The sequence below is a fragment of the Mesoplodon bidens genome (assembly GCF_964165515.1).
Source record: "Mesoplodon bidens genome assembly, chromosome: 13".
NCBI lineage: Eukaryota > Metazoa > Chordata > Mammalia > Artiodactyla > Ziphiidae > Mesoplodon > Mesoplodon bidens.
This window is the reverse complement of record NC_138169.1, coordinates 15,526,852-15,545,777: the sequence shown is the minus strand read 5'-3', so window position 1 is coordinate 15,545,777 and position 18,926 is coordinate 15,526,852. Positions and strand designations below refer to the sequence as shown.

The following is an 18,926-nucleotide window of genomic DNA, read 5'->3' as shown; positions in this document are numbered from 1 at the left end:
GGTAGAGTCTCCCAAAGTTGTCAGCCAGCACAGCAGTGAGGGATTCCAGAATCCATTTGCTGATGTCCAAGCCTTCCCGTTTTACAGATGGGGAAGCTGAGGCTGGGAGAGCGTGGAGATGTGGTAGAGGCAGGGTTTCAGGCTTAACATCAGAGAGATCTAGGTTCAGATCTCTGCCTGGACACTTCCTACAGGTGGCTGTCGGCAGCTGCCTCACCCCCCGAGATGAGGATGGCACCAGCCTTGTTGGGGCCTGGAAGAAAATCATTTGATTAGGGCTTAGGGCCCGAGGCAACAGAGGGATCCTCAGAGATCAGCCAGAGGGGCTCTAGCACTGAAATTCCCTCATGAGTGGGAATCACTCTCTTTCCAAGGTATTCTGGAAAGATAGGCAGACACGTGCGTAGCCAGGTTTTCTGAGAACTCGAGCAAAGTGCACAAACCCCATCCAAACTGAATCACCCTAGTTGCCCTTTGGAATGAGGCGGTTCAGAGAGGAATGCAGAAGGCACTCTCTCCAACAAGGGCAGTGCCTAATTCCATATTTACAGTACTGTGGCCTGGCTGGGGGGGTTGGGGGGGGAATTGTCACTCTCCACTCATCCTTTTCCTTTCTGTCCAGCTTGAAAGAGTCACACTGCTCTCTTTTAAATCTTTGTCATTATTACACAAAAATTATACAACTTTCCATGGTAAAAAAATTCTAGCAGTTTAGAAAGGTGAGGTGGAATGTGGAAGGTAAACTGCACTCCCCACTCTTTCTTTTTATATATAACCACTGTTAGTTCTTTCTTCTAGAATTTTCTATGCATAAACAGGCCTAAACATACATACATACATACATGTGTATATGTACTGGTATGTGTGTGCGTGTAATGTGTTTGTATTTGAGGTTATCCTGAGTCCACCGTTTGTCCTTCTCTAATCTTATTTTTTTTAAAAAAAACGTTGTGTCTGACATCTCATCAGCACATGGCGGTCTGCCACACGGTTCTAGAAGCCCACCGCATATATGGATAGATGATTGTATCAGGCCCCTAACACTGGATGTTTTGGGAGGGTCCTGTTTTCCTCAGCTCTTGTCAAAAATGCTGCTGTGAGCTCTATTTACAATAGCCAGGACATGGAAGCAGCCGAAATGTCCATCAACAGATGAATGGATAAAGAAGATGTGGCACATATATACAACGGAATATTACTCAGCCATAAAAAGGAACAAAACTGAGTTATTTGTAGTGAGGTGGTTGGACCTAGAGGCTGTCATACACAGTGAAGTAAGTCAGAAAGAGAAAAACAAATACCGTATGCTAACACATATATATGGAATCTAAAAAAAGAAAGGGTCATGAAGAACCTAGGGGCAAGATGCGAATAAAGATGCAGACTTACTAGAGAATGGACTTGAGGACACGGGGAGGGGGAAGGGTAAGCTGGGACGAAGTGAGAGAGTGGCATGGACATATATACGCTACCAAACGTAAAACAGATAGCTAGTGGGAAGCAGCCGCATAGCACAGGGAGATCAGCTCGGTGCTTTGTGACCACCTAGAGGGGTGGGATGGGGGGGTGGGAGGGCGGGAGATGCAAGAGGGAAGAGAGATGGGAACATATGTATATGTATAACTGATTCACTTTGTTATAAAGCAGAAACTAACACACCATTGTAAAGCAATTATACTCTAATAAAGATGTTAAAAATAAAAAATGCTGCTGTGAACAAGGATGCTCATACACATCCGTGAGGGCTGTGTGAGCACCAGTCACAGGGTGAGTTCCTAGCTGCTGCCTGTCTTCAGGGCCTCAGCACTGTGGCCTTGACTGAGCCTGCTCCCTGCAGAAGGAGAGCTTTTAAGCAGGCGCTGTCTGGAAGAAGGCCACTGGCCTCTCAGTTATAACCAGGACTTGGCATCTGAACAGCCTTTTTGGTTTTATGTAAGTTGTGTATGTTCTCCCTTGATTCCCCGCTTTTTTTTTTTTTTTTTAAATCACAAGGGGAACTACATTCTGTACCCTGTTTTAAATTTCTTCCCATCACCAAGTCTACTGGATTGCTCCAAACCTCCCCTCTCAGGTTCATGATGAGACACATATTCAGTGAGTATAAAACATGAGTTCTCTTCTGGCACCTGCCATGGCAACCCTCTGAAGTGGGAATCGCTTTGCCCATTTTACAGGTGAGGAAACTGAGGCCCAGAGAGGTTAAGCAATTTGCCCAAAGGTACACAGTTGATAAGAGAGAGACCTGGGGATTCAAACGATGCCTGAGGGACCCACAATCCCAGACTCTCTTTGTCCTCCACTCTCCTTGAAATTTAAAACCTTCATTCTAGTCTCTTGTGTTTTTCTGTCCATATCTGTGGTTATATGTGAGTCATTAGCCGGAAGTTCATGGCTCTTAGATTTGTTTGATAAGAACTAACTCCTTCACCTTCAAGGACAAAACAATCCCCCACAAAACTCAGTTAAGGTAGAGGCTCAGAGCACATCACGCTCTGTGATGTTAGTCTCAGCTCTGTTGGGCAAGTGACTTCACCTCTCTGAGCCTCGGGTCCCACAACTGTAAATTGGGAGAATCAAACTCATGTCATAGGGTCTTTGGGAGAATTTAGAGAGAAAAGTAGACATGTGATGTGCTTAGCACTGGGGGCTATTGTTATCCACCCTAGCAGGGCCTCATTACCAGTCCCCACAGGTCCATTTTATCTTGTAGCTCAAGTTCTTTGCTTTGGAACTCTCAGAGCTCAGGCTTCCTTCTTTTACTTTCCCTCTCCTCCCCCCCCACCCCCCTTCTCCCTGCAAGCTCCTACTTAAACTTCAAAACCTGGAGCAGCTGTCACCCCTTCTGTGAAGCCTTCCTAGATTTTACTCAGTAGCAGCAGGAGCGTACCTCCTCAGGGTACTTTATTCCTTTTCTCGTCATAGCAGTTACATATATTCATTCTTGTATACCCTCGGTGTCTGGCACCCAGTAGGTGCTCAAAGAAGCTTGAGTGCCAAAACTATTGCGTGTGAGTATTTTGATAGTCATTTCCTCTCCTGTGTCTTCTCTAGGGCAGAGCTGTGCCTGTCCTGGAGCTCTTTGGTGACTTTTTAGCCAAATTCCTGTGCGACAGTCCTGGCTGAGCCTGGCTCTCCGTGTTGTGTAGCCTCTTCAAGGTCTCATTAGTGTCTTCTGTTGCCCTCATTTTCTTAATAGAAATTGACTTCACAAGTGTTTTCCTTAGTTACAGAAGTCACTTGGGTGAATATTCTTTGTGTACTTGGAGCAAGGATGAAATCCAGACCCATAAAGGAAAGGCTGATAGGACAAAACTGAAAACTGCCATATGGCAAAAACAAAAGCAAAAATAAATTAAAATACAGGTACTTTCAATATTAGTGACAAGCCAAGGGCTAATATGTATATAGAGAATTTCACCAACCAATAAGAAAAGGCGATGGGAATTCCCTGGTGGTCTAGTGGTTAGGATTTGGTGCTTTCACAGCCGTGGCCAAGGTTCAATCCCTGGTTGGGGAACTGAGATCCCGCAAGCCATGGTGCAGCCGAAAAATAATAATAATAATGAGATGGAAAAAACCACGGTAGAGAAAAATGAGTAAAGGACATGAACCAAAGAACTATAAATGACCAATAAGAAATAAGAAAATATATGTAGCTTAACTCATTAAAGGATTATAATTACGTGATTGAATTTTTCACCTGTCACCGTAGTCAGGATGAAAAAGATTGATTGTAAGCAGGGAAGTGCACAGACAGGAGTTTGTGTGTTGTAGAAATGCAGTATATACCCCAGGCATCACCTGGGAGCTAGTTAGAAATACGGAGTCTTGGGCTTTACCCCAGACCTCCTGATCAGAATCTGCTTCCTGGGAGCCAGCCTGCCTGGAATTGAATCCTAGCTTTGCCCTTCTTAGCTCTGTGACCTTTGGTGTGTGTTATCAGCTAGTATTGGGCAACAGTGCTGTATAACAAACTGCCCCCAAACTCAGCAGCTTGGAACGACAACCGTTTATGCTCATGGATCCTTGGAGCAGTTGGGGCAGCTCTGCTTCATGCTGTAGCTCTGCAGACCTGGTCAACAACACGTGTCTCTCATATTCCTGGGACCAGTGAGCTGGCCAGGCATGTTTTTCTCGTGGCCATAGCAGGGACACAAGTGGAAACACGGGAGGCCCTTTGAAGGCTAATCTCATAACTGAGACAAGTCACTTCTACCGCATTCCATCGGCCAGAGCAAGTCATATGACATGACTGAGCCCAAATCAAGGGGACAGGGAAGGACATTTGGCCAGTGGTGGGGGGGATGTAAAGCCACACAGCAAAAGGCATGGACGTGGGGGGAAGAGGCTGCGATGCCGTCTACCACAGCAGGTACGTAACTGTGCTTGAACTCCCTCCCCTTCTGTACGATGGAGACAGTAACGGTGCCTGCCTTGCAGGACTGTGGGATTGTCATGAGGACTAGTACATGAGTTAATAGATACGGAAGTGACTAGAACAGTGCCTGGCTCAGAAGAAACCCTCAGTAGACATTAGCTGGTATTATCGTGGGGGAGGGGCGGAGAATGAAGGTTAGTACAGCCCTGGGGGAGGCTGTTTGTCAGTATCTGTTAAAATTAAAAATGCATGTGTCCTTTGACCTAGCAGTTGCTCTTTTAGGGATTTAGCCTGACACGTGCACAGAGACAGACCGACAGACATTCATGTGAATGGCAGTTCGTCACTGCGTTGTTTTCTATGGTTTAAAACTGCAGACAGGTGCATGCCGAGCTGAGGGCCCGTTTCACGCTCGCCCCCTCGCTGACCAAGTGTCCCCTCTCCTACCCCTGCAGGTGGGCCTTTCTGGAGCTGCACACGAACGGCCACTACAATGATAGTCTGCAGGCCTACGCAGCGGGCGTGGTGGAGGCCGCCGTGTCCGAGGAGGTAAGGGCCAAACGCGGGACCCCGGGGTTTCCCCCGCCCATCAAGTGTGTTCCCCAGGGAGCTTTGGAGGGTTCTGAGATGTGTGTAGAGGGGGCTCTCCCACCCCCAGCCTTCCATCTAGTTGGGGAGAAAAGGCTCACATGTATTTGTTAAAAATTTATGCTGGGTGCTATTCAATGCATATAAAAAATACACAACACATTCCAAGTTACGAAGCTTAGTAATAAAATGAACGCCCAAACTACACCCTGGAATGTTACTAAAACCATTGAAGCCCCCTCTCGACTCCGTTCCCCTGCCTCTCCTACCCCAGAGACACCCACCACACTACTTGTGGTGGCTGTCATTCCCTTTCATTCATTCATTCATTTATATCGAGATAGAATTCACATGCCATAAAATTCACCATTTTATAATGTACAGTTCAGTGGTTTTTAGTATATTCATAAGGTTGGACAACCACTACCACTATCTAATTCCATAACATTCTCATCACCCCAGAGAGAAACCCCATACCTGTTAGCAGTCACCTCCCTTTTTCCCCACTCCACCCAGCCCCCGGCAGCCGCTAATCTACTTTCTGTCTCTACGGATTTGCTTATTCTGAACAGTTCCCATGAAAGGAATCATCCAGTATGTGGTCTTTTGTGGCTGGCTTCTTTAACTTGTTTCCAGGGTTCCTCCATGTTTTAGTGTATGTTAGAACGTTATTCCTTCTTATGGCCGAATAATATTGCATTGTAGCGACAGACTATTTTATTTATCCTTTCATCAGTGGGTGGACATTTGAGTTATTTCCACTCCCTTCCTTTGGTTAAACTAGTTTTACGACATGTGATGAAACCTTAAACAACATATTATTTTGCTTTACCTGCTTTTGGGCTTTTTAAAAGTGATAATCACAGATTTCAGAAGGCAGACCACATCAGGAGTGGGTGAGGCCGTGGCGGGCTGGTCATGCTCCCACACTGTGCGTGAAGGTGTGACACCCACGTTGGAATGTAATTTGGCGTTAACTTGTAGAGTTGAATACACACATGCCTTAGGACCCAGGGGCCCCACTCCTTAGGTGTGTACTTAAGGGGTTCAAAGCAGCCCCGAGGCAAACACACTCAAACGCCACCGGTGGATGCACGGGTAACCGGATTGCAGTAATGTCACACAGTGCAGGATCATAGAGCAGTGAAAATGAACGAGCAGAGTGGATGGGTGTGAGATGCATGGTGGTGAGAAGGACAGAACACGTCCCAGGAGACGGTGTACAGTGTGACAGCGTTTAATAAGCTCCCTCTCCTCATTCTGACATCCAGCTGCAGTTTGAGATGCCCTGCTGGGACCTCGGTGTCTGGGGAGGTGTCAGACACTGGGTCAGGCCACGCTGTTTTGGGTGCTTGGTGGTACTGGAGGCAAGATTCCATCTCTCAAGCGCCCCGTAGCCTGAGCCAGGAACACTGAGGCAAGGCCCGAAGTGGTTCTCACGTGAGGAACCCCAGACACACGTGCCAGGGGCTTTGCCCACGTTACCTCTCTGAGCTTGCACACCAGCCCCCGAGGGAGGCTCTCCGTCTGTTGCGGTGACGGGGACGATGGGCTCATATGGTCTTTCACCCCCCAGCAGGCTGGCCCAGCTTGTTCATGTGACATCGGGGCGGGGAGGTGGGGAAGGCCTCTTGAGGGCTGGTGGAACTGGCACAGGATTCTCTAGCCAGGTTCACTGCTGGGTCCTCAGTGTTCAGGACAGGACATAGTAGGTGCTCAAAAAAAAAAAAAAAGGTAGTCGAGTGACCGAATACATGTATAGATGGGGGGGCGGTCCCCAGTAACAGAGGAGGCGTCACCTAGGACAGACTGTGAGTGCTGACGGCTTTCAGAGGAGGGAGGCATCCAGAGGCACTGGGCCCTGGTGGGGGTGAGAGCCGGCTGGGTGAGAGAAGCCAGCGTGGGCAGAGGTGCGGAGGTGTCCTCACCAGGGCTCCTCGACTCTTTGGAGACCTGGATCGGAGTGAGGACTCTGAGCCCGAGTGGGGGCCGGTGGGGTCCTCAGGGGAGAGCGCAGCCCTGATGCCCCGCCCCCGTCCTCGCCCACCCTACAGCTCATCTATATGCACTGGATGAACACGGTGGTGAATTACTGTGGCCCCTTCGAGTACGAAGTCAGTTACTGCGAGAGGCTCAAGAAGTTCCTGGAGGCCAACCTGGAGTGGATGCAGAAGGAGATGGAGTTGAACAATGGCTCTGCTTACTGGCACCAGGTGGGCATGGCCCCCACGCTCAGAGGGCTGGGGCAGCCCTGGGGACCTGCTACCAAGGCGGCGGCTACTGTTCCAGCTGGCCAACCTGTCTGTCCCCTGCTGCTCTTCGCCAGCCCTTTCTCCCTCCCTCCCTCATCCATCCACCCATCTCCCTCCCCATCCTCCCATCCATCTACTCATCCATCCACAGATCCATCCAGTCTTCCCTCCTTCCCTCTCTCCATGCCCATCCTTCCCTTTCTCCCTCCCATCCATCCATCTATCCATCCACCCACCCACCCCTGCATCCATCTACCCGTTCATTGATCCATCTGTTCATCCATCCATCCATCTAGTTTTTCAGCACATTCGTCCACCCACCCACAAGTCTATCCATCTTTCACTCTCTTCTTCCCATTTATTCATCTGTCACCAACCTGCCCATCTTAGCCTAGTTGTCAGATATTCTATCCACCCGCCTTGTTGATATACCCCATTTGGTTGCCTGTCTCTCTCTCTGTTCATCATCTACCTGTCTGTCCATCCTGCCTAGCCATCTTTCTGACGGACCACGTTCCCTGCTTCATTCCACCTCTTCCTTCTGGCCAGAGCCTAGGCACCTCTCAGTCTGTCCATCTGTTGGTGCATCCCCTCTGCTGTGTCGCTGCTGGTCGTACATCTCGCCAGGGGCTGCCCAGTTCTCCAGGGTGATGCCCATACTCCTTAATGTGGCCTCAACACCCCCCTGCACCCTCTCCCTCCCCAGCCTCATCTACTGACCTTCTCAATCTGTGCTCCAGCCTCCCTGGCCTCCTCCCAGTTCCTTGAACAAGATGTTACCTCTTCACTCAGGGCTTTAAAATGTGCTGTTCCTTCTGCCTGGAACGCTTTTCCTTCTCCCCCTCTGCCTGGCTCACCCCCACCCTTCCTCACCTCCACGTCCCCTCCCTGCACTTCTTCGTAACCCTCTTGTGAGGCATTCAGATTCTGTCTTCAACTGGACTTGGGCCCCATGAGGACAAGGCAAGGACCACATCTGCCTTGTCCACTGTGGTATCCCCAGTACCTAGCACAGGGCCTGGCACATAGTAGGCGCTTTATAAGTGAAGGTTTGTTGAGTATTTACAGATGAAGGAGTGAACCCATCTGGTCCCGTCCATCTACTTCGGCACCTGCCTGAACATCTGTCCTTCTCTTCACCCTCTTGTCCATCTAGATGATTGCCTTGCTCTCTGTCCTTCTCTCGTTTAACTCAGTAGCCATCATCCATCCATCCATCCATCTGTCCTTTTGACTACCCATCTTACGGATGCTCGCTAAGTGCCTGGTGTATGCCCAGCACAGTCCAAAGCCCGGTGGGGGACACAGTGATATACTCCATGGTGACAGAACAGTGACGGTGACAGTGGGGAGAAGTCAGCCACATGAGACGAGTGCGCTGAGCCAGCAGCACAGCCAGTAAAACTCAGAACAGGGAGCAGTCAGCAGTGGGCCAGGGCAGGCTGGGAGGCTTCCTGGAGGAGGCGGAGTTGAGTTGGGTTCGTAAGTGGGGTGATGTGGGGTTGCCACAGGATGGAGACATATAGTTAAATGATGGCAGGAGGGTGCTTGGCATGGAGGGGTGGGTGGTGGTTAAGCGGGGGGTCAGGGTTGGCTGGAGCCTGGAGGGTACATCTGAGCCTCCCTTGCTGGAGCCCCTCCCACTGCAGAAGGCATGAGCCTGGGGGAGAGGCCTCACCCTCCCTCTGCCCCCTGCCCCCTGCCCCCTCCTCCTCCTCCCTCTAGGTGCGGCTGAGCCTCCTGCAGCTGAAAGGCCTAGAGGACAGCTATGAAGGCAGTGTGACCTTTCCAACTGGGAAGTTCACCATCAAACCCTTGGGGTTCCTGTAAGTGCCACCCCCAGAGTGGACAGGGCAGGGGAAAGTGCCACACACCTTATAGTCAGACAGACCTGGGTTCCAATACCAGCCCTGCCACTTCCTGGCTACATGGCCTCAGACCGGTCGCCCAACCTCCCAGTGCCTCAGCTTTCTCTTCTGTGAAATGGGTATGTAATGGCACTCCCAGCAGGCGTGGTAACCCTCCGGCACTCTGACCCTCCTCAGCCTGTTGCAGATCTCTGGGGACCTCGAAGACTTAGAGCTGGCCCTGAATAAGACCAAGACCAAGCGTGCTATGGGCTCTGGCTCCTGCTCTGCCCTCATCAAGCTGCTGCCTGGCCGGAGTGACCTCCTGGTCGCCCACAACACCTGGCACTCCTACCAGTACATGCTGCGCATCATGAAAAAGTACTGGTTCCAGTTCAGAGAAGGGCCCCAAGGTGGGTAGATGTGGGTGGGTGTGTGTGTGAGCATGTATGTGGGTACACAGTGGGCATCGTCCTGGGAGGTGTGGGCCTCAGCCCCGTATACACTGGGGTCACCATAAGGCCGCTCGAAGAGTTCATGTTATTTTTAGCATGTTTATTTCCTTTTCATTTTTATCTCACAAGGCGTCTCAGTAAGCTACTGCTGCATAACAAATCTCCCCAAATTTAAAACAACAAAGGTTTAAAGCATAGCCATTTATTTTTGCTCACATGTCCCTGGGTCTGCTGGGTGGTTCTGTTATTCTGGGACAAGCCTGCTGATTGTGGCTGGCCTCACTGATGCTTGTGTACTCAGCTGGGGTGAGCTGGCTGACCTAGGACGGCCTCGTCTGCACGTCTGGGGGTGGCTGTCAGCGGGGGTGATGTGACAGCTAGGCTGCGTGGCCCTTCATCCTCCCTCAGGCGTGTTCATGTGACATCTGGGCAGGCAAGTGTGGAGGGCCTCTCGAAGGCTGACTGAAACTGGCCCAGCATTGTGTTGCTCAAAGCAAGTCAAGTGACCCATGCAGATTCAACAAGTGGGGAAATAGACCCGACCATGTGATAGGAGGAACTGCAGAGTCACATTGCAGACGACGTGGATACAAGTACGGGGAGAGTTACAGCCCTTTTTGCAAACAGCTACACAGGAATGGATGAATACGTTCTTCCTGTCAAATGTGAAAACCTTGCCACTAAGGCCCAAGGGCCAGATCGTGTGCCCGTCATTCCTGGCCCCAGCGTTAAGTCTAGAGGTAGCCACTGCCAAATGTTTGCAGTGCCTCCTTCTTGGCCAAACTTAAAAAAATTAATGTTGCCAGGAGGTGGCCAGAGGGTGGGGAAATGTATACCCTCATTCACTGCTAACGGGAGTGGGAGCTGGCACGGCCACTTTGAAGAGGAGCCCCGCTGGCGTCTAAGAAAATCTAAAATCTGTCTCGCCTGTGATCCAGCAACCCTCTGGCTCAGATCTGTCCCTGGAGAAACATTGCTATTTCTGCAAGGGGATTGTGTACGTGGCTGTCAGCTGCATTAGTGGTTTGGAAACAACCTAATGCCCATTAACTTAAATGTAAACTTCTAAATTGACATTTGTACAGAAAAGTGTGCACATCATAAGTGTACAGCTGGGAGTTTTGCACGTTGAACACACACCTGTGTGTGTAGCATCCAGACAGAGGAACAACATTCCCAGCCCCCAGAAGCTTCCTTCCTGTCCCTTTCCAGGCACTGTCCCCAGCCCGTAGTGACTTCTCACAGCCTGGATTCGGTTTGATGGATTTGGAATGTTTTGCGAATGGAATCATGCAGCATGGGCTTGTTGGCATCTGGCTTCTTTCACTCAGTGTAACGTCTGTGAGTTTCATCCACGTTGTCCTCTGTAGCTGCAGATCTGTCGTTCCCATGGCTGTGTATCCACTATCGTCTTAACACCTGAAAAACCTACATAAGTCATACACGTATGTTACAGAAAATTGGAAAATGCGGCAAAACACACATACACACAATGAAAGTCACTGGAACACCCCACATCCCACAAGAGGTCATTTCTGCAAACACTTGGTTATGTTTTGTCAGACTTTTAAAAAAACGTACCTCACTTTTCCATTTCTTTTAACTTATCAGTATTTTTATTATACTATTTATATGTAAATACATCCTCACTGTCACAGATTCCAGCAACAGAGATGACGAAATACATCTCCCTTGATACCTTCGTCCCAAATTCCAGATCTCTCCTAAGAGGAAAGCACTGATGCCATTTTGGTTTGGATCTCTCTAGATTTGGGGGGCTACATTTATATGTGTGTATATATGGAACTTTAAAAAATTAATAGACTTTATTGCTTAGAAAAATTTTACATGGACATAAATTGGGTAGACAGTACAGAGCGTTCCCATATCTCTCCCTTCCCACCTTCCCCTGTTACTAGCTCCCCGCATTAGTGTGGTTCATTTGGTACAATTGATGAACCAGTATTGATACATTATTGTCGACTGAAGTCCATGGTTTACATTTGAATTCACTCTTTGTAGAGTTTTATGGATTTTTGATGAACGCTCAATGACATGTATCCACCATTACGGTATTCTACAGAATAGTTGCACAGCCCTAAAAAGTTTGCTTTCTGGCTTTTTTAAAAAAAACATAAATGAGATCATGCTATATGGGTTGTCTGCCACTTGTTCCTCTTGCTCCACAGCTGGCCTTGGAGAGCTTTTGATATTGCCATGTTCGGTCCACCTTTTAACAGCTGGACGTTGAATTTTTTTTTTTTTTTTTTTTGCGGTACGCGGGCCTCTCACTGTTGTGGCCTCTCCCGTTGCGGAGCACAGGCTCCGGGCGCGCAGACTCCGGGCGCGCAGGCTCAGCGGCCATGGCTCACGGGCCCAGCCACTCCGCGGCATGTGGGATCTTCCTGGACCGGGGCACGAACCCGTGTCCCCTGCATTGGCAGGCGGACTCCCAACCACTGCGCCACCAGGGAAGCCCTGGACGTTAAATTTTAATTAGTCCCCAGTTGAGGATATGGGCCATTTCCAGGTCTTTGCTCTTCCTTCTTTCCTTCTTTCCTTCCTTCCTCCCTCCCTCCCTTCTTTTTAAAAAATATTTATTTCTTTATTTGGCCGCACTGTGAGGCTCGTCCAGTGAGAGCAAGGAGTCCCAACCACTGGACTGCCAGGGAATTCCCAGGTCTTTGCTGTTTCAAACAGTACTACAGCAAGCAAGTGGGCCCCCAGATGTGTTTCCTGGTGGACACACTGGGTTAAAAGATGAGTATAATTAAAATTTTAGTTTCTAGATAGATAACAGCCAAATTGCCTCAAAATAGGGTTGGGCCAATTTACACTTCCACCGCCATTCTGTGAATATGTTGTCTTTCCCCACAGCCTTGCTAGCACTGGGTTTTATGGTTCATTTCAAATTTTTTTGCCATTCTGCTGGGTGATAAATGATGTCCCGGACTAAGTTTGTTCTGTTTTTTTTTTTTTTTAATTCACCTTATTGATGGATAGCTTAAATACACATTTAGAGCATATAATTTGATGGGTTTGGACAAACATATGCAGTCATGTAAACACCATTCCGTAAAGATATAGAACATTTCCATCACCCTAGAAAGTTCCCTGTGACCTTTGCAGTTAGCCTCCACCCCTCTCCCCAGGCAACCGCTCTTCTGATTTCTTTCCCATGAGGTTAGATTTGCCTGTTCTAGAACTTCATATAAACCTGCACTGATTTTTAAAAATTTTCTAAGGGAATTCCCTGGCGGTCCAGTGGTTAGGACTCTGCACTTCCACTGCAGGGGGCACAGGTTTGATCCCTGGTCAGGGAACTAAGATCCTGCCTGCCTCACAGTGCAGCCAAAAAAAAAAAAAAAAGGTTTTTTTCCCTAGTTTATTTCTTTCTTTATTTATTTGAGGTGAAGTTCACATAACAAAATGAACTATTTTATTTATTTATTTATTTATTTATTTATTTATTTTTATTAGTTTCTGCTTTATAACAAAGTGAATCAGTCATACATATACATCTGTTCCCACATCCCTTCCCTCATGCATCTCCCTCCCTCCCACCCTCCCCATCCCACCCCTCCAGGCAGTCACAAAGCACCGAGCTGATCTCCCTGTGCTCTGCGGCTGCTTCCCACTAGCTATCTACCTTACGTTTGGTAGTGTATATATGTCCATGCCTCTCTTTCGCTTTGTCACAGCTTACCCTTCCCCCTCCCCATATCCTCAAGTCCATTCTCAAGTAGGTCTGTGTCTTTATTCAAGTGAACAATTCAGTGGCATTTAGTACATTCACAGTGTTGTGCACCTGCCACCTCAGTCTAGTTCCAAAACGTTTTCATCACCGAGAGAGGAAACCCTGTACCCACTGAGTAATCACTCCCTTTTCCCCCTCCTCCCAGCCCCTGGCAACCACTAATCTACTTTCTATCTCTGTAGATTTACCTGTTCTGGACATGCCATAAAAGTGGAAGCATACAGTGGTGGTTTTCTTACGACTGGCTTCTTTCACTCAGCATCATAATTTCAAGGCTTCTCCATGCCGTAGCACGTGTCAGCACTTCATTCCTTTTTCTGACTGCCTAATATTTTGCCGCATGGAGACACTACAGTTTGTTTATCCGTCCATCTATTGATGGATACTTGTGTTATTTCTTTTTGTATTCTACACTAATTTTCAACAATTAAAACAAATTAATCAAGTCATCCATGTTCCCTGTAGGAAGTTAGAAGATAGAGCACAAAGAAGCAATAAAAATCACTTGTAACCCACCCTGCCACCAGCCCCTGAAAAACCACCATTGGTGTTGGTTGTTTTCCCTTCCAGTTTTAGCTGTTCATTGATGACTTTGCCCTTTTTACTTTTTCTGTTCATTAGTTATATAGAAATAGCTCCTTTGGTCCATCCCCTCATCCCTAGTGGCCCTCATCCCCACCCCAGAACACTTTGTACTGAAAGTCCATCCCTTGACAAGTGCTGGTCTGGTTACGCAGTAACCTTGATTGTAGGCCTACTGGGTACCCACTGTTGTGCTAGAAACTACCTCCACGATCTCATAAATTAAATCTTTACAACTGCCCTGTGTGGGATGAAGGATTATTATTCCCAGTTTGCAGGTAAGGAAACTGAGGCTCAGAAAGGCTAAGTAACTCGACATAAATCAAACAGTTGATAAGGGCCTGAACCGGGACTCTGCCCAGGTCTCCTCCCCACAAAGCCTGTGTTCTCATATGATCCATCCATCTCACTTCCAGGAAATAAAATCTTGAGGAAGTGTCTGCACTCCTATATTCATTGCAATAATATCTGAGATATGGGAACAACCTAAATGTCCATAGCCAGACAAATGGATAAAGAAAATGTACACGTACACACACACACACACACACACACATACACACACACACATACACACACATACAATGGAGTATTCTTCAACAAAAAAGCAGGAAACCCTGCCCTTTGCGACAACATGGGTGAACCTGGAGGCTATTATGCTAAGTGAAATAAGTCAGAGAAAGACAAATACTGTATGATCTCACTTTCATGTGGAATCTAAAAAAGTTGAACTCGAGGGACTTCCCTGGCGGTCTGGTGGTTAGGAGTCTGTGCTTTCACTGCTGCGGGCCTGGGTTCAGTCCCTGGTTGGAGAATTAAGATCCCGCAAGCTGCGTGGTACGGCCAAAAAAAAAAAAAGTTGAACTTATATAAGCAGAGAGTAGAATGGTGGTTGCAGGCGGCTGGGGGGGAGGGGGAAATGGGGAGATGCTGGTCAGAGAGTACCATCTCCCAGTTAGAAGACAAATGAATGCTGGAGTCTAAAGCACAGCATGGTGACTGTAGTTAACAACACCGTATTGTATACTTGAAACTTGCCAAGAGAGTAGAACTTCAGTGTTCTCACCACACACACAGCAGAGGTAACCATGTGAAGTGATGGATGTGTAAATTAGCTTGACTGTGGCCATCCTTTCACAGTGTCTACGCCTATCCAGACATCACAGTGTGCACCTTAAACACAGACAATTTTTATTTGTCAATTATACCTCAGTAAAGCAGGGGATAAACCCTCCCCCCACCCCCCAAAAAAACCCAAAAAAACAAAGTCCGTGCTCTCAGACTTCTGGGTATTTGCTCTGTGAATTATCTTTTTCACAGTAGGTTTTTGCAATTAAAAAAAAAAAAAAGGAAAGCCAAAAAAAGGTACAGTAATCAAAACAATTATATATATATATATGTATATATATATATATTGCTACTAGCTTTTACACAAATGGCCTGGTTTGCTGACTCTCAGAAAGAATGGAGTAGGGGCTTCCTCTGAAGCCTGCTGTTCCACCTGGAGACTCCCAAGTCTTGCTGGGAGGGGGAGTGGGGTTCTCCGTATGCGCTTGTCTGACCAGGCCCCCTCCCCTGCCCACCCCACCCCCCCACCCCGGGCTCACTCTCCCGCCTGCAGAGCAATCTACCCGGGCTCCCGGCAACAGGGTGATCTTCTCATCCTACCCTGGTACCATTTTCTCCTGTGATGACTTCTACATCCTGGGCAGCGGGCTGGTGAGTCATCCTCTGGTGTCACTTTTCTCCCCGGGGCAGCTTCGCACCCAGCAGCTTAGGCACAGCAGGGGGACGCAGACCCCAACATTCCCGCATCACCACCACCCCAGGGTCGAGGCTGTCCTCTACCAGGAAACGCTTGTAAAATGTCACTCCCCAGGTCACGCCCGGGCTTCCAGACCCTGCAGCTGGCCTGGGACTCTGTATTGTCCTGCAGCTCCTCAGAAATCCCTGGTTTGGGCCCTTTTGAAATATCCGTGGCCCCAGTGACCTCATTTTGTGTTTCTGTATTTAGGACAAGCTATCTCTCTCCCTACCATGACTCTGCTCTTTCTCCTTCCGCCTTCCCTTTTGCTTTCCACAAAACCCCCTCTAAACCTGGCTGGGTTTTCTGAATAAATGTTGTTTACAATGTGTTGTTTTTATCGGTTTTCCTGGCTGGGCTCCAAACTCATTTAGAAATCTGTTCCTGGCACGCTTCGAGAACACAGCAAGCTCTGTAGTCGCCAGGGTAACACTGCAGAGGAGAAAAAACATCACTTAAAAAAAAAAATCCTAGATGCAGAAGACGCCAATTCTGGGGAGGGGAGAGGAAGGGTCTCTTTTTCTTCTATTACTTTGTGAGAGGACCGTGGGATTTAGTTCCCTTAAATGTGGGAAGAAGCATGAAAGGGGCCAGGCAGTGGGTGAGGGGACCCCCTTGCTGCGGTCTGGGGTGGGGAAGGCAGGAGTGAAGCCTGGGGAAGGACAGTTGAAGTAGTTTCATCCAGTTACGAAACGTGTCCGGGAAGGAAATTTACCTTCCATCTGGGTGCTTAACTGTTTTTGTGCCACAGACTCCTTTGGCAGTCTGGGGAGCCGTGAACCCCTTCTCAGAATAATGCTTTTAAATGCACAAGCCAACATATATGGGATTATAAAGGAAACCAATTATATCGACATGCATTTATCGAAATATAAGTAAACTTTTAATGTAATATACAAGTATACCTCGTTTTATTGAACTTTGCAGATATTGCAGTTTTTACAAATTGAAGGTTTGTAACAACCCTGCATCGGGCAAGTCTGTCAGCGCCATTTTTCTAACAACATTTGCTCATTTTGTGTCTCTGTGTCACACTCTTGTAATTCTCACAATATTTTAAGGTTTTCATTACTATTATATTCATTATGGTCATCTGTGATCAGTGATCTTTGATGTGACTATTATAATTGGTTTTTTGTTTTGTATTTTTTTTTCTATTTTTAAATTAAGGTATGTACATTGGGTTTTAAGACATAATACTATTGCACACTTAATAGACTATAGTATAGTGGAATCGTAACTCTTACATGCACTGGGAAATCAAAAAATCCATGTGACTTGCTTTCTCGTGGTATTCACTTTATTGCAGCGGTCTGGAACAGAACCCGTGATATCTCTCGGGTCTGCCTGTATGTGCTGCTTTATTAGCACGTTAAATAAGAAACTCCAGGAACTTCCCTGGTGGTCCAGTGGTTAAGATTCCATGCTCCCAGTGGAGGGGGCACGGGTTCGATCCCTGGTCGGGGAACTAAAATCCCTCATGCCACAAGATGTGGCCAGAAAAAAAAAAAAGAAAGAAACTCCAGTCGCAGGTGGGTTACCTGCCATAATTTACAAGTATGAGGAGTGTAAACGATATCTTGAGATGTGTTCAATCCTGTCCTATGGTGGGAAAACATCTGTGATTTCTGTTGGTGACGATCTCAGGTGCCGCTAATAACACTGTCGTGTCACCTCATTAGCAGTGGAAGGAGATGCTGCATTTCGGTTTGACATTAGTGGAAATAAAGATGTAATGTTTCCCCACCCAAGGCTGCAGACTCCCTGAGCACTGCCCCAGGTTGAGAACAACCCCTGGCACAGAGAGAGGAAACTGCCCTCCAGGGCTTCTGAGGCCATGCGGGTCTGAATCCTGGCGATGACGTGGGACACTAGAGTGATGAGGAGGGTACAGTGTGCAGGGAGTAGAGAAGCTCTTCCTACCTGGGCATCGCTGTTGAGAGGCTTGCTTTGCAGATTCCTCTTTGAAACATCATATTCACGGCTCCTGCTATCTCTTAGTTGTTTTCCAGCTTCGTATAAAAAAGGAGGAAGCATGCTAATATCCTGCTGGAGGGGAGCAAGCCCCGATTTTTTTTTTTTTTTTACACCTTTATTGCAGTATAATTGCTTTACAATGGTGTGTTAGTTTCTGCTGTATAACAAAGTGACTCAGTTATACATATACATATGTTCCCATATCTCTTCCCACGCCCCGATTTAAGAGTTGGAAGTCTGAGGGTCAAATCTTGGCCCATCCACGTAGCGGCCATGACCTTTTGGCAAGTCTTTTAGCTTCTCCAGGCCTCAGTTTACCGTTCAAGAAGAAGGGGGCTTAATAGCCGTGCTGTGTTTTCCCCCGGAGGGCTGTAAGAGTTCATGGAAGTTGTAGTAGTCCACCAGGCTACCAACCCCAAGCCTCCCAGCTTTCCCTGCGGAACTGCAGGGAAGGGGTAGAGATGGGATGCTATCTCTCTGGGGAAAGAGTTGACCCACTTGGTAGGGGCAGTGGGTCCCGTAGGAGCAGCACCCTGGGCTCTCTTAGGGGCTGTTCCCCAGGGCAAAGGTGGATGCACGATCTTGACCCCCTCAATGCTCATCCAAAGAACTAGTGAGGAACATGCACCTAAGCCAGGACATGAAGTTTTAAAAAACGAGTCAACAGATTTGAACCACGATTGATGCAGCGCTGCCACTTGGTGGCACCATGCCCCGGTTGTGAGTTAGGGGGCCCTTTCGTGCAGCGCCCCCTCGGCTCTCCCACAGGTGACCCTGGAGACCACCATCGGCAACCGGAACTCGGCCCTGTGGAAGTACGTGCAGCCCGAGGGCTGTGTGCTGGAGTGGATGCGAAATGTTGTGGCCAATCGCCTGGCCTTGGACGGGGACTCCTGGGCTGATATCTTCAAGAGGTTCAACAGTGGCACGTGAGTGGGCTTCTGGCACTGCAGCCAACCTCCCCGCTAATGCTCAGACCCTGGGAGACCTGATGTGGCACCAGGGCCACACGCCCCACACCCTCTGCAGAGTCCTCTCCTTGTTTTATACGTCGGGAAACTGAGGCACAGGGAAGGAAAGGATTTGCCCCCCTCTTGCAGGCTTCTCCACCCAGGGAAAGGCTCCCAGAGGAAGGACAGGAAGACACTTGGAACTTGAGAGCTCTGGGGACAGTGGAGAGGGCCATCCGAGGAGACGGACATGGGTGGATGGGGGCCCCATGAGCCAGAGACACGGGAACTGGATAGGGCAGGGTCTTAGAACATTGCGCAGAATTGACCTTTGTT

General features: G+C 48.3%; 1 protein-coding gene across 2 annotated transcripts in view; it reads left to right on the top strand.

Annotated features, from left to right (window-relative positions):
- PLBD2 (phospholipase B domain containing 2) overlaps positions 1-18,926 on the top strand; it is a 28,272-nt gene that overhangs the window by 6,059 nt on the left and 3,287 nt on the right. For both annotated transcript variants that reach the window (XM_081253410.1, XM_081253411.1), the window contains exons 2-7: positions 4,834-4,927; positions 7,021-7,179; positions 8,944-9,044; positions 9,264-9,478; positions 15,481-15,578; positions 18,409-18,569. In XM_081253410.1, the coding sequence (XP_081109536.1) occupies positions 4,834-4,927; positions 7,021-7,179; positions 8,944-9,044; positions 9,264-9,478; positions 15,481-15,578; positions 18,409-18,569 (828 nt within the window). The remainder of the gene's footprint in view (positions 1-4,833; positions 4,928-7,020; positions 7,180-8,943; positions 9,045-9,263; positions 9,479-15,480; positions 15,579-18,408; positions 18,570-18,926) is intronic.